General features: G+C 36.9%; 1 protein-coding gene across 7 annotated transcripts in view; it reads right to left on the bottom strand.

Annotated features, from left to right (window-relative positions):
• LOC122042915 (nuclear transport factor 2-like) overlaps positions 1–11,714 on the bottom strand; it is a 35,822-nt gene extending 24,108 nt beyond the window's left edge. For 5 of the 7 annotated variants that reach the window (XR_006129388.1, XR_006129384.1, XR_006129385.1 and 2 more), the window contains exons 1-9: positions 11,528–11,713; positions 11,275–11,412; positions 10,805–11,093; positions 10,507–10,706; positions 9,565–9,739; positions 9,363–9,484; positions 9,210–9,275; positions 7,482–7,548; positions 7,078–7,357 (exon numbers count right to left, since the gene is read on the bottom strand). Coding sequence is in view for 1 of the 7 variants with exons in the window: in XM_042603311.1 (XP_042459245.1) it covers positions 11,528–11,563 (36 nt within the window). In the remaining 6 variants the exon portion in view is untranslated. Of the gene's footprint in view, positions 1–7,077; positions 7,358–7,481; positions 7,549–9,209; positions 9,276–9,362; positions 9,485–9,564; positions 9,740–10,506; positions 10,707–10,804; positions 11,094–11,274; positions 11,413–11,527 lie in introns of all 7 variants that reach the window. The other 2 variants (XR_006129389.1, XM_042603311.1) reach the window with 2 other exon arrangements.
• Between the last annotated feature and the right edge of the window lie 4,088 nt (positions 11,715–15,802).

Raw genomic sequence — 15,802 nt, forward strand, 5'->3', positions numbered from 1 at the left:
GATCCCTTGAAACCTTGTATGCATCTACCATAGATGCCCATAGGGTGTTCCGAGTGAAGGCTTTGAGAGCGTACCTTATGATATCCTGGTTCTCGATATGTTATGGAATGAAGCCCGTTTAGTATATCTTTGAGGCGGGCATGTAGTTAACTCGCGGATTTGTTGTTCTACATTTTAATATTAAATAAATTATTTAAAAGGTCTCGTTTTACCTTGGTGTTGGTGGCCCCCTCAAGTAGTTCGATCATTTTATCCTAGTGGTGCTAATAAATGGTCCAACGCGTTTGAGTTCTTCTTTGGTTAAGCCATATTGTAGTGTTTAAGTGGCCTTTGTGTCAGCTTTGATTTGCCTCTTGATGTTGGGGTCCAATTCTTGCATTCGAGCTTCTCTCCGACTTTGTTGATAGGTAGGGTGAACCCTATCTTGATGATGATCCACATATTTATGTGGGTCTTTATAATATATTCCATTCACCCCTTCTAGTAGACAAAATTATCAACACTAAATAGAGCAGGGTGAACAGTGTTATAGGGTGCTATAACCTTCTTGATGTGTCATTTTCTTACAAAGCAAAACTTAACAGATATTCCAAGACTTGGTCTTGGGTAAGTAGTGCGATTGAAAAAGAAAAGACTGAAAAGAAATGAAAAAACACTTGCTGTGATTGCACTAATTCAGAACACCCCCGCTCTGATACCAATTGTATAATAAAAAAAGCGCTAGAAGGGAGGGTGAATAGCATGTGTAAAATCTGTTGGTGCAGGGAGTATCAGACGATTAAACCTATGTTTTGATAATGACAAAGGATTCAAAGTTAATTTGTATTGTTGTCTAACAAGTGTGACTGAGCTTGCAGGAAAATCCTAAGTTGTCTTAGGCAAAAGTCCTAGTTAAAGTTAGACAGGTGGAAAGTCCTAACTATGATTAGGCAATGAAGTCATGGTCCGGGGGACTGGGTGAAGTCTTGGCGGGTCGAGGACTTTGGGCTAGAGTCGAGAACTCTAGGTGAAAATCCTGGGGGTTGATTTATTGTTAAGGTTGTAAGATTGCAAACATAGTCCCACATTGAAAACACATGGGAAAAATCATGAGTTTATAAGAAAAAAAATATCTCCATTGGTATGAGAGGTCTTTTGGGTAGAGCCCAAGAGCAAAGTCATGATGACTTAGGCCCAAAGTGAACAATATTATATTATTGTGGAGATATCTAAATTCTTTTAGTCCTAACAATTGGTATCATAGCAAGGTCGCTCTTTACCGGACTAACCGCTGGAAGTACGAGCTAGAGCATGATCCAAGATTAAACCATGTAGGTGAAACCTTAAACGAAGTAGGGGAGACCCTGAGCAAGTCAAGAGTGACCCGATGCTCGAGGGAGGCCCTAAGCAGGTCAAGAGTGACCTGATATTTGAGAGGAGATCTTGCGGTTCTTTGTTTGAGGGAGGGATTGTTGGGGTTGCAAACATAGTCCCATATTGAAAATACATGGGAAAGATCATGGATTTATAAGAAAAAGATATCTCCATTGGTATGAGGCCTTTTGGGTAGAGCCTAAGAGCAAAACCATGATGGTTGAGGCCAAAAGTGGATAATATCATACTATTGTAGAGATATTTAAATTTTTTGGGTCCTAACAAAATCTTTCATTTTAAGACTTTTTTATTTTTAGAAATGTAGAGTAAGTCGCAACGGAAAACCCAATCACACAAGTATACCTTTCTTTTTACTTGGTTCATAGCTCTGGTTGCTACTCCCAGATCCATAATCCGATCGTGGATTATTTTGAGTGGGCAACCACTAACTTTCTCCTTTCCAAAGACTTTGGAGGAGGAGAAACCCATTTTACAAAAGGGTGTGGTAACAAGCTTACCACCCCTATAGTAAATGAAAGTACTAGCCAAACTTAGAAATACCAAAAAGCAAATATGAGGTAGGGCATAGTTGTCGGAGTAGCACAGCAGCGCATAAGTTCGCTTTTGAGCATGAACGAAAACTTTAGAGGTTGTGAGTTGATGTCGAAAGCCTTTTGGTCAAGCTTCTTGGTTTTTAGTTGATCGGTTTGCGAGATCGGTCACCCCTCGATAACCAAATCCATATCAGTGACCGGTCTACAGGTTCAATCGACCAAACCTGTATATTGCCTTTCTACCACCTCAACACCTTGACATCGATCCTCGATCATGTCAGACTCGCAATGCTTATCCTTGACCCCGCATCTAACCACATCAGCATGCCGATCTCTATCTTTTTCCACATCAGCCAACAAACCTCTATCTTTTACCACATCACTGACTTATCCTCGTCCACCTGAATGCAATGTCAACACATCAGATGACTCAGCTGCCAAGTCACATACCTACGCCACCTCAACGCCTGATCGACTGAACCTTGTCATTCAATCGCCTTAATGGTACAGTCGATCGGTAATACCAATTCAATCACATGTATTCTACAATACCAAGTTAGCACAGTAACAAGTAATATCTTACTATTTTATTAAAAATCTTCCCCCTTTACTAACTAACTTTGGTGAAGCCTAAAATGAATTTACGTTAATATCCTTTTTTCTATTTACACTAAAAATAATTCCAAGATTTATTAGTAATTCCATAAGCGAAACAATGATCTAGAGTTCGAGACTCAGCTGCGGCATATTATTATGAATTTTTCTCATCATTAATTTTCTCTGGTTGTTTTATATAAAAAAATATAGTTCTCTTTAGTCCCACATCTCAGAATTGACAACACTATGATCAAAGAAGCTTCTATAAATATTTTAGGCCAACAATGTTAAAAAATATACTTTTCTTAATTTTTTTTACTATGATAAGTATAATATTAAATTAAATTATTTTTTTTTATAAGGAAGCCCGTTACAGTAGTTTGTTGCTGGGATTCTCTAGCATCCCTTGCATTATTGCACTATTGCATGGGTTAATTCTTGATTCTGAACGTAAGGGTGACACTCGAAAATCCAAACAATTCGGATTTTCAAAGACCAAAATAATTCAGATTTTCAAAAGTCAAGTACTTTACCCTAATGACTCTACTAATGACTCTACTTTAGTATTTTAATGCTAAAATGCGTTAATTAATATAATTTCATCATAAAGGGTAAATGTGATTTCAATGTATTATATTACACACGCGACGCGTGTGCACAATCACTAGTATTAAGAATATATTAGGACAATTAATAAACTGTCTGATCTCAACTTCGGAATCTAAGTAGGACCCTTACTCGGTCTGTCGCCTAGGTTTGTCTCCATAATGAGGATTTGTCCTTTCTTGTCCTTCTTTTAAGGATCTCTCCAAGCTTACCTTAGCTTACCTTGTGCCAAACAGACTTCCTTTGCTTGACATCAGATCCTTTGACTCACCAAGGCTTCCAATTCCTAGATGTCTAGTCCTTGTTGACCCATCGAGTCCGTCTTGCTAGACGTCAAGTCCAACTATCCATTTGAACTTCCTGCCGGATGTCTAGTCCCCTTGATCCGTCAAGTTTTCATTATCTAGTATTTGATCCACCTGACTCTAGAGCACACTTTGTTGGAATCCCAAGATTATTTTTGGCGTGATCAACCAAGTTAGGTTAGGTCCTGTTATGTTCTGATCTCTGTGTCTAAGTGTGCAGGAGCTTAGAAGCACAGGAAGTCGAGTGGAAGATGCGGCTAGTGAGAAGGACGACACGGGAGAGAGCCGATGGGCTCGGTGCATCCGAGGGACGAGATGTTGTGGTAGAGTACGCCGATGGACGAGAAAGACGTGCACAACATTCGAGGGACGAGAAGCCAGAGCGGAAGCCTGCTCGAGGAGAATGCCGAAATTGGGCCTGGGTGAACCTTATTTCGGTTGACTGAAATCACCCAGGCGATCGAAGCAGCGGAAGAGCTAGAATGGAGCTATGGAGTTGCTAGAGGCGCCTTCAATAGGAGTTGAAGGCGCCTCCGCGACCTTCAGGCAAAAGGTGCCTTCAACCAGCCATGGAAGGTGCCTTCAACCAGCCATGGAAGGCGCCTTCGACCAGGCAATCTGTCCGTTGGCGGAAAGGATAAATTTTTATCCTTTTGCCACGCTGGAGGCGCCTTCCAGCCCTATGGAAGGCACCTTCAGCTTGAGAATAAGTTTTTCCAGGGCTATAAGAGAACAACTTCTGTATTGATTTCCTAACAATAGTCTGAGCTATTAAACGAGTGTAAAAGGCTTCTCCGCCTTCAGTGAAGGAGATTCTTAAGAGTTGTCATTTGTCTTGGATTAACAACCAGCTAGGTTGTAACCAAGTAAATTCTGGTGTCTTTTACTGTTTTATTTAAAGTTGCTATTTCTGTTTAATTTTATTTGCTATTGCTGCTAACCTAAGTTGAAAGAACGAGAAGGTATTATTTTAAGTGTTTCAGGCAACTCAACCCTCTCCAGCCGGCCAACCCAGACCAACACACTTAACATAGCTTATTAACCCACAAGATAATTTAACTTTAAACCTTCGCTAACGTCTAAACTTAGGTTCATACACTTGCATTTGTTACAGGAACATCTAGGCTCAAATAGGCCTAAACTGTGATCCAAGTGCCAAAGAAACACTATTTTAGATAGAAAATTTCTGAATCATTTTCTATGTGGTTTTCCATCGTGATGGTTGGGATGGCAAATTTCTCCAAGGTGGAACTTTTTCAAACCTTTTAGAGGCTGTAGGGTGCATTTGAAGGTTGTAGGACACTCAAAGACGTGTAAAGAAGAGCTTTCTTCTCAGAAAGGGTGTTTTTTTTCCTATTTAGTGAGCATTATGAGTGATATTTTTAGTGGAAGATATAATCTTAGTGAAACTTTTCCACTTTTTATTTTCCTTTTGCTTTGCATTATATAGAATTAGATTCTTTACTGAGGGCAAACACCACCATTGAGGGCATGCTTGCATCAACACAGTGAACCTTGACCTACTTGGACTTTTTCACTATACTTATAGTTACATGTCAAGATTTCTAAACTACATATTTGAAAAATAAACTTTAGTAACTCAATATTAGCCTAACTTAAAGTCTTTGTTAAATACATCAATATAACTTGGTTGAACTCGACCACTTGGAGTATGATCACACCAATATATTTGTGAACTAAAGTAAACACCTTAGAGCCAAAAATTTAATTTTAATAAAATAATCAAAGAGTTTGACTTTCAATAGAACAATACTATTTTTGAAGACATGCATCCAAAGACACAAGCTGAAAGAAAAAGATTAGGTTTAATCCCATATACTTTAGGTTAGATCAGACATATGCCATATGCCTTCACGAAAAAGAAGAAGAGATGCCATATGCCATATCCCATCGGCATTCCATCTTAGGAATCAAGTTCACTAGAAAGAAGAGATGATATCGAGTGCATAGATCAATGAAGGAACATGGGCTGACATTGAATGCCACATACAGTAAAATGTTGATCCACCAACATTTCTTTAGGGATAAGGCACTCCGGAGATGTGATGTTGTGCCCCCTCCCATAGTCCATAAAGTAACCCAAGCTCGAGAGTGAGCTTATGACCACCGCCCGCCCTGCTATCACTTTAGAGATGTGAGCACCCCACTGCCTTTTCGGAAGAATAGGTTATATATACTTTGAGAATTTCTTTTCTCTAATTCCTGGCATTCAATTGGCTCTCAAATAAACTAGACATTTCAGTCAATTAAGATTCACCTCAAATTGACTAAATTGGTTTGAGAATTTTGATTTAACTTGGCTTCCATCCTTAGAAGCATAGTTTTCATATGCAAAACTATAGGATCAAGCTTAATTATTGACTATAACCCAAGACTTATTGTCCCTTAGTCAAAGGCAAATCACTTGGTAGTGTATCCATATCTAGCTACACATATCATCCGTCAATAATGTTGCCCAAAGATTCAAACCCAAGATTATATTTCACTCATAATCTCTCACAAGTTTCTTTTCTCCATGCCTTCAACTGTGTCCCTCAATACACAAAGCACTCCAAGCTTACTCCAATATGTCATCCTTCTCTGCTCACTCATAGAGTCCACCTCCTTTAAGGAAAGCTTAGAGTTCACCTCATTAGGAATTTCTAGTCCTATTGATGCTTCAAGACATCCTTCACTGATCACTTCTAAGTCCACCCCCATCATAAGTCATTAAGCCATCAAACTAGTAAGCACACCATGATCCTCATTCTAGAGTTCACCTCACCAAGAATTTTTAGTCCCATGAATGCTCTAAGACATCCTTTTCTGCTTACCTTCAATTCCACCTTGATTGCATTCATGTCAACTGATCACAACTCAACCATGTTGAGTCATAAGATCCTCGAGCTTCATATGCAGAATGTCCAAGTCCATGCACAGTTTGCATACTTAATAACACATATCAGTATAATAGACAAGCTTAACTTAAATTCTTTACTAAACACATCAAAATAACTTGTACCTCAAAGAAATAGCACAAAGAAGGTTGGGGGGAGACAAACTAGATGAGATAGAGACTACGGTTGGAGAAGAAGAGAGGCGGGGGGAGGAGAAAAGAAAAGAAACGAGGGGGGAGAGGGAGAAGGAGAAGGAGAAGGAAAGCAAAGAGAAGCAATAATGCCCATTATCATCTATTTGTAATGGACACTGACACCGGCAAAGAAACGTACAACATCATGTTCCTAGGTGCAACAAGTCTGGAAAAAAGGATGCAACAATTAGAATATAGCAAGAGTCAAATCCCGAACACTTAGGAGTGAAAATCAATCTCAATGAAAAAAAAATAGCAAGAAAATGATTGCACTTTTGATTTCTAACCAATTAGTCATTGACTGAATATTTTTTTGACTTGACTTAGAAAAATCACAATCACTTGTATTTGTTTACATTGTGGTTTTCTGAAACTAATAGAGTTTATATAGCCCAGAAGAAAATGAGCGCTACTAAATGCAATCAGATCAATTACCATCTCTTTTCTGACATTATGTTTGTCATGTTTTTTTACTTCTAATTTGTCAACTATCCATCTGGTGGCATGTGGTAAGAGCATTGAACTAGTATGTTAACATGAACTTAAATTGCTGTGTTGAGAGGAGACTAACAGTGGCTAGCCATGTAGAGGGTGTAGCCTTTCGATTTAAGGATGGAGCCAACAAAGCTTGAGGTATGCCACATGTTTCATCACTTGTAGGTCCACATCAATTCCCTCGACCACCAGATGATCCTTGCTCAATTCTTTGGTTCAACCTCATCCTGACCTACTGCCACCTCCGTGGCCAAAGTCAGTCCTACTGCTCTCGCTTCTGCCATAAAACCCTCTCATGGCACCAGCACTTCTCCGCCATCTAATCCCCTCATTTCTGTACATGCCTCTGTTGCTGGCTGCACAAAACAAAAGAACAAATTTTTAATTTAAACTAACAGAAGAATGTTTGAATTTCAAGAGAATAATATCTATTTTGCAGGTTTTTCAAATAAATGTTACATAATAGATCATGTTACTTGCCTCTTGAATTTCTAGACCTTGATTTTTCGACAAATGTAGGCTGGCCTCCTATTGTTATAGGGGAAGCCTGAATATTTAAAGATTTGTGAATAAAGAAAACAGGTCGGTATTAAAGCTGAAACAAATATAACAGTCAACCACTCCTGAAATCCATTCAACTTTAGTTTGTTCAGATCATGGCAAAGTATTCTGCTATATAAGACATATTCTGCTATATAAGAGAATCACAATCATAAAGCATATTTTGAAGTGTGAATTACTATGGATGTGTGTTATCTATTATATTATTTGAAGTACATAAGCTGAAGTATTTTGACCCAATGCCCATAATAATAAATAAGTTTGTTGTGCAACAAGCCTGATATACAAACAGCAGTGGAAGATAGAATAGTATATATAAATATGTACTTGAATCAAGAAACCATAAAATCTTAAATTTTACCATAGAAATAGGCTATATATATATATATATAAAAGTTGTTAGCCTGCTCAACTACCCATGTGCGGCGCACATGACTGAGAGGTCGGGGCACCCAAAAGTGATTCGGGCACCCGAGTGCATTCACTTTGGGGCCCCGATCTCTCAGTCGCCCATGTGCATCGCGCACAGGCAGTTAGGCAGGCTAACGGGATTATATAGATATATATAAGACATTTTGCTCGTGTGAATACGTCTACAAAGAAACATCACTATGAATTCAATCATACTAAAAGATCTTTCACATTTAGAAGTAGGAACATGAGATGAAAACCCTTCTAAACAGAGCCAAGAAGATCTCAAATATTTGAACCTAAAGAAGATAAGTAGACCCTATGATGAGTTTGATATTGGTTGTGATAGGATTATTGATTTTAGAATCATTAGTAGAACATATCATCATAGCTGAACTATAACAAAAACAAGTTTATAGATTATGAAAGAACATAGTAATAAAAAAAAGGAAAGAAGCTTTTGGTATAATAAAAAAACATTTTCTTTGTGGTGGTGGGTGACCTATCCACGTGGTAGTGGTGCACATAATCCTTAGTGAGGGGAGAGGAGGGTGGGGTGGGGTGGAGACCTAATCACTGTGAGAAGATGGGGAACTACAACCTAGGGAAGGAGAGATAGATAGACAAGAGGCAATTTTGTTGGGAGAAGGGTAGAGCAGGGTAGGCTCTGATACTAGTTAAAAGAAAACTCGATATATATCTGAAATGTGTTTACAATGCATGTATTTATAATCTCTAAAATAACTAACTAATGGGGAAAAAAAACTAAACTAGGTATATATAAGACTTATATTTTTTATCTATTGCTATCAGACATGACCAAAATTAGAAAAATAATGCAAGAAAACATTATTGGAGCGAGAGAGACACGAACATTGAACAAGACACTGAGTCAAGAAAAATAGGTAACTGTATGATTTTCCAAGCTAAAACAAGCACTTGTCCTGTTAGAAATAAATCGATCATAAAAAAAACATGGTTATAAACTACTGATCCTTATCTCAGGTTTCTGCAATTAGAAAATTGTTTCCATGAATAAGAGATGGTTGCTTAAGTCATAAAGGGAAACATGGTATTCATATCTATCAAAGGAAATTAGATAACTAGTGGACCGACATGTTCATAAGCTGACTTGACTTTAGCATATATATATATTTTTAAACTATCAGTTCTAAATTATGGAATGGAAACAATGTTATATTCAATTACAAACAGAACTAAAACATTTACAAATACCTCTATTGCTCTTGCAACAGCATCAGCCACTTCAAAATGCACAAAACCAAAGCAAATTCCATTTTGCTGCATTTGAATATGATTATCACTTATATAAACAAAATTGCTTGGAAGATGAGTAAACCAAAGATACAAATAAGAATTGAAAAGAACCTTCAAAAGTTTGACTTGTATCCCGCCAGGTTTTATAGGTCCAAATTTCTTGAATTCTTCATGTAGTTGTTCAGGTGTGACATTCAAAGGAAGATTCCTTAAGTGGATTGAATAGCCAACAGCTGAGATGAAAAAGGATGATCATAACAAAGATATAAAAAATAATGACAAGTAAAAGAACTCTCATGAAACTTCCTCATACCTTCTGGTTCTGGACTACTGTAGCTATCGGTGGTATTAGGACTACCAGAGGCATTCTCAATCACAAGAGCTGGTATTGAAGTTGGTGATGCTGGTTGGCCAATGCTTACAACTGCAGGTTTAGAAGGAACGGGCAGAGAAACAGGTGGAGTAGGATTCTCTTTCATGATGTTAACCTACTAAGTCATATATTTCACTGTTAATGGTTAAAACTTCATCAACTCTGTAAGAGAATCAATTTCAAACAAACCAGCTAGAAAAATACATAATATGAAGCACGTAGGATAGTAGGATATATTCCTTCAAGTATGAAAAAGAACAAATAACACTACCAGCGGTTTGATCTTCATCTCTTTTCTCCATATCATGGGATTAAAACACTAATAATTAAGAAAAATACAACTGAGTCATGCAACATTGTCATAATCTCCATTTATCAATTTTATGGCTCATTTACTTATCTGATCATTTAAATTCCAAGAGATGAACTAATGAATTGTGCGGTCCTTTTACTTCTCACAAGCTCTAACTGATTCAATTATTACATTATCCATATTTTTTCTTATCCATTTTTATGTCAAACCAAGTTAAAAAATCAGTACATGCCCAAATGAATAAGAACTGGAGTTGGAAGCACCAGAAACTAGTTCTCTTAACTAAATTACATGTTTAACAAGTACATGCCCAAAGAGAGTTTTATATAAAAAAGTTTCTACGAAATGTAGATAGTTAAAAAGATAAAAAAATAAATAAATAAAAAGAATCAGAAGCTCAATTATTGATCAAGTGATTCATCAAATTTTCATCTTGGCATACATAAATCAGTTTACAAAATTCATATACTAACATTTCAAGTATATTTTATATTACTCAGTGAAACTTGACAAAGTGTTAAAGAATGAAATGAAGCAACTGCAAAATGTTTACAATAAAGAACTCTTACAATAGAAGTATATGATTTGCTTGGTGGTGACTCTTCCAGAGTAGTAGAAGAACTAGGATTCAGAGTGACTGCCTGCAAACTTTTAGAAATTTCATCAATCCCTTTTCCTGCTTGCACTTCCTCCTTGACACTACAAGAAATCTCAGCTGAAGGATCAATAGTTTCAGCTTCATCCAGTTTCTCTTGTTCCAGTTGCTCAGCTGCCACAAATCATAAAAGAAGAGGAAATTAAGGACTAAGTTATCAGGCCTTGGCACTGGATTCAAAGAACATGCTACTTTGTAGTCCAAAATAATACCCGGTTCAGGAGCAAGAGGTTCACTATCTCCACTTGTCCAAGCACTAACTGACGGTTGATCATTAGCCTCATCAAGAAGACGAAATATATCATTCAAAACATAGTATCCTGTCTCCTGAGTCGCCAGAAAAAAAGACTGAGTAAAGTTTTTCTTGACACCATCATTCCCAGTGAGGTACCCCGTCACAAGAATCGTAACACTGCCATCAAGCGATTCCTGCGCGTCAAGTGTCTTTATCACGGCATCGTACTCGCTGTAGTCCACGGAAAGAAGCTCCTCATTGATCGCCTTTCCGTCATTCACCAAACACCAAACAGAAGATACCCAATCAGTAGATCTTACAATAACAAACAATAAAAGACAGAAAGAAATAAAGAATAGTCCAAAACGGTCGCCACTCCTTTTTTTACCTCAAATAATATGAATAAAACTACGAGATGGAAGAAGACAAGTGAACAAGGCATCTTACATCCATGCCGATGACGGAGGTCATTTCACCTCGAGGATCCGGCCGGCTGAGCATGCTTCCCTCCTTGTAGAACCGGAAGACAAACTCAGGGGTACGGGTAAGCAGATGGTAGTACTCAATCGCGAAAGCCTTGGCAATCTACCACCAAATCCAGCATTAAGGCCCCAGAAATCAAACAGCAGCTACATTCGTCCACGCGATCGAACAGAAAGAAAGCGAAAACCGCGATCCAGCATGAATCAAGAAACATTACCACATGCGCGGGTAGACGAGCTCGATCGGCCGCCATCAGGTGCCGCCACAGCCGGATCGACGGAAGTAGAAGACGATGAAGAAGAGGAAAGGAAAGAAGAGCAACTCTCGCGGAAGAAGAAAGTAAAGAGCTCGAGAGAAGCCGTTACAAGCTCTGCCTCAATTTATACTATTTTGCTTCTTCCCCCATTCGCCGTAAAACTATGGAGAGGCGTGAGGGCGTTTAAGGGGGCGGATGAATTCGAACGGCGGACATTGCGCCATTAGAGAAATCGGATGGTGGATGTGAGGACGCGTGTACCGTAACAAATGGGTTGGAGAAGTTGATCCACTGATTAAGTTGGTGCTGGATATTCTGGGACCCCCGCCACGGGCACTGCGTCGTTGGCACGTTTGAAATGAATGTTAGGCAGAATGTCCGTACATAGCACATAATTTATAATAAAATATTATCATATTAAATATAAATACTAAATACTAAAATGATAAATCATGGATTGCTTAAAAAACATAATTTAAACTATTGTTAATAAAATATTAATTATTGTATTTTATTAATAAAATCTTGAGCATCATGTTCAGTCAACTAAAAATCTTTCAATCCACCCAAAGTCTTTCAAGTTTCAAATCTTAAACATCGTCTTAATTTCAATATTATTCGACTGAACCCTCAACTATTTAATAAAAAATAATCTATTTATGATTTATTTGATTCAACAGAGTCATCTAGATTTGGCATAAGAGTTGTTCTTTGATATTTTATACGGTCGATTTCATAATTACATGTAGAAAGATAAATAAAAAAATTGAGTAAGTCATCATATAATTTCTCTCAATTTCATCCACTCTTGATTTAATAATTCTACTATATAATGATCAACTCGATCAAGTCTCGAAAGTAATAGTAGATTAGAACCATCTCTATTTCTGCACTTTATCAACGAGATATCTCATGCTAGTTCCTCAAGTCTCCCAAATGAATAGAGCTCACCCCAAGCTATGGTGTAGTGGTAAGGGCTCTTAGTTATCTCTCAGTCATTCATGGTTCGATTCCTAACTACGATATATTTGTAGGAATTTTCTCCAAATGAAACTTATAATTAAAGGATGTTGGGTTTTTGGACTGCCTAAAAAAATCTATAAATACATGACCAACTCTTTTTTTTTTTTTTCATTCATCTCTTCCTTTGCTACTTCGTTCATCATTTCATTCTCTATTAGTATTCGAGATGGACTAAAATTTCAATGTTCATTATACAAATCTTTTGAATTCTTCCAATGGAGAAGAAAATACATCTTCTCAAAATATCAGCATTCCTCTAAACCATGATGCCCAATATCCTCAATTTTTATGTCACACGTAATACGATCCAAATTTTTAAAATATTTCATATATTCCACAAGATCTTCTAACTTTCTCAAATTTTCAAAGTTCTCAAAATTTTTCGCTCCCCCTTCATAGTAATACCGCCCCAGCTCCATTTGGTATGTATTCACACTGAGATCATGAGCAACCCATTTGGGATGCATTCTATGCCTTTCGTATTTTCACCTCCTCAACCACCAGTCATGTTTTCGAATGAAGCAAGAAGGACTACTTTCGACCCATCTATCAACGACAAAAAACCTCTAATGTCATCGTCTATTCCAACATCTCAGTGGCCACCACACTCATCACAAGAAGAGCGTGAAGTTTAACCGGAGACAGATGATTCGAAACGAAGATTTTGATCTCTTGACGAAGACATGGTCCTTGCAAAATCATGGGCAACTATTAGCACCGACGCAGTCATTGGTAAAATCACATTACTATAAGTTTGTGTCGATAGTAAATGAGTTTTCTGCTACCTATAATAATTTGTGTACTCATCATCAAAGTGGATGGAGTGACGAGAATGTGTTGGAGAACGCATTAAATATGTGAAAAGCCAACAATAAAAACAAAGATTTCAAGTATATATATGTGTGGAGGGTTCTCAAAGAGTATGAAAAATATATGCTTCATAATCAGTTGCTCATTCCTTTAACAAGAAGGTAAGGACATCTGAATCAGGGGGGAACACTTCAACATCAAATCCAAATCCATATGTGAGTGTTGATGTGGATGACTCTGAAGCCTGCATTCGTCCGATAGGACAAAAGGAAGCGAAGAGGAAGGACAAATCCAAAGTCAGAGAGTGCGACACAATGGAACAAATTCTCGATAATGAATGACAAGATATTAAAGAATATCAAATAGAAAAAATGACTTTGCGAAAAATTGAGATCTTTCATAAGAATTATGAAATTCTTATGAAAGATACTAGTGAGATGACATCATGATAACTTTCGATGCATGATAAAATGGTTGAAAACATTAAACAGAGACATGATCTAGCGTAGATATGTTTAAGTTTATTTTTATATATTATTATAATTTATATTTTTTTATTTGATGTATGGTAATGTTTATGTATTTTTTAAAATTATTGATGTTATTTCGGGTGTTAATAATTTATAGATTTAAATTTTATAAAAATTTAATTATATATAAGATAAAATATATAGGAGAGATAATGAAAAATGTGAGATCCTCACGAAGTTGTTGAGAGATTTTTTTGATAGTGGAGAGAAATGGAGAGGTTTTTACTTTTGATGTGGCATTAACGTGGTGTTGAAGGAGCTCTTTAAGGGTATTCATCACTGTGGATACTCTAACTTTGCCTTAGAAAATGCTTGGACTTGCAACTTTTTTGGTTCATGGATTGTTGATGATAGTATAGGTTCAGCAAGACTTATAAGAGTGGATTGTAAGTTTGTAACACATTCAACACTCTTGTGTCATAGTTCATCTTCTTTCAGCTACTGCTATCATTGTCCCTTATGCTCTTCGCCTCTTAGTCACTCATATGTTTCATTTTATCCTTCTCTGATCTCTAGTGAATCTTGAATCACTGAATCAACCAACTTAGTTGCAATATCAAACTCCATGAGTTACACCAACACCACTTAATGTTTTCCATCTCATGATCCCTTAGATGTCTCATTTAATCTTCTACAAACTTCTTCAAGCCTTTAAACATGGTACCACCATGTTAGCGGCTCCCTCACGACTATCCCATATCATTGAGAGGACCCAAATTGATAAGTGCATGGATAGATTCGCAGAGATGATGAAATTTCCTATCAAATTTTGATCCCCTGATCACTATAATCATTATCTCATATACTTACCAACTCAGCCAGCCCTAGGGGTCTTCTTTAAGCTATTGACCATATTGCCTCAATGAGCCAAGTTATCGACAATTTCACACGTGAAGACCTCATCCTCACTTTCAGTTTCATGCTACGACTTTGAAGACGATGCCCTTTCCTTCTTTAATTTTGTCTTCCTCACAGTCAAAGTTATACAATTCTCTTTTGGCTCAAGGTTAGCTTACTCAAGAAATTTCATCTTCCAAAATTACTACTGCATTTACGATAGATGACCAAAGTGAAGTTTAAAAATAAACTTTAAATGCATACTTGTGAGATTTCAATTTCTACTGTATTCTCTAATATCTTCTTGAACCCGTCATGCATTTAGCTCACGATTTCTCAATCTTTTATTTGAAATTTTTTGCACTTATTTGGACAGTAAATTTCTTATAGTAACTCTAGAATCATATATACCTTTATGAAGCTTTATTAGTTTTTCATATAATTCTTTTACACTAAGGGCTCAACTTTAAGTTTCTCCAAAGATAGTCTTGTTAGTTCTTGAAAAAATTTAAGCCGTATAAATTTTAAAACATAAAAAACTCACATATAAGAAATACAAGAATAAAAAGATCTAGTGTCATTAATTAAATATGACATAAGAAAGTAAATATATAAATATAATGATAAAGAATCTGATTGAAGAGTCATGTCTTCCTCCTTTAGAGTCATCCAAGGGACTTAGGATTGATGGCGCCAAAAAACTCTAAGTCTAATAGAGAATCATGAGTTGTGTCAAGATGATACTATAAACCCTTGGGGACCAACCCTATATATAGTGGATATCCATTATCAGCCCATGGATAATAATAGATGCGAGACTATAAGTTATACACATATAAGGTTTACATCCAACAATCGAAACCCAAAAAACTTATGTTGCATCACATTAATAGGTTTGGTTTGTACTTATATACACAACTTATAATTAAGCCCACCAATTAGAGATAATAACTAACAATCTCCTATTTGGACTACTTGCGAATTGTATATGGAATACAAGTAGTTGATATCAAACTTTATAGGTGATCCTGTCCGA

This window comes from Zingiber officinale, chromosome 2A (genome assembly GCF_018446385.1).
Source record: "Zingiber officinale cultivar Zhangliang chromosome 2A, Zo_v1.1, whole genome shotgun sequence".
In the NCBI taxonomy this organism is placed as follows: Eukaryota; Viridiplantae; Streptophyta; class Magnoliopsida; order Zingiberales; family Zingiberaceae; genus Zingiber; species Zingiber officinale.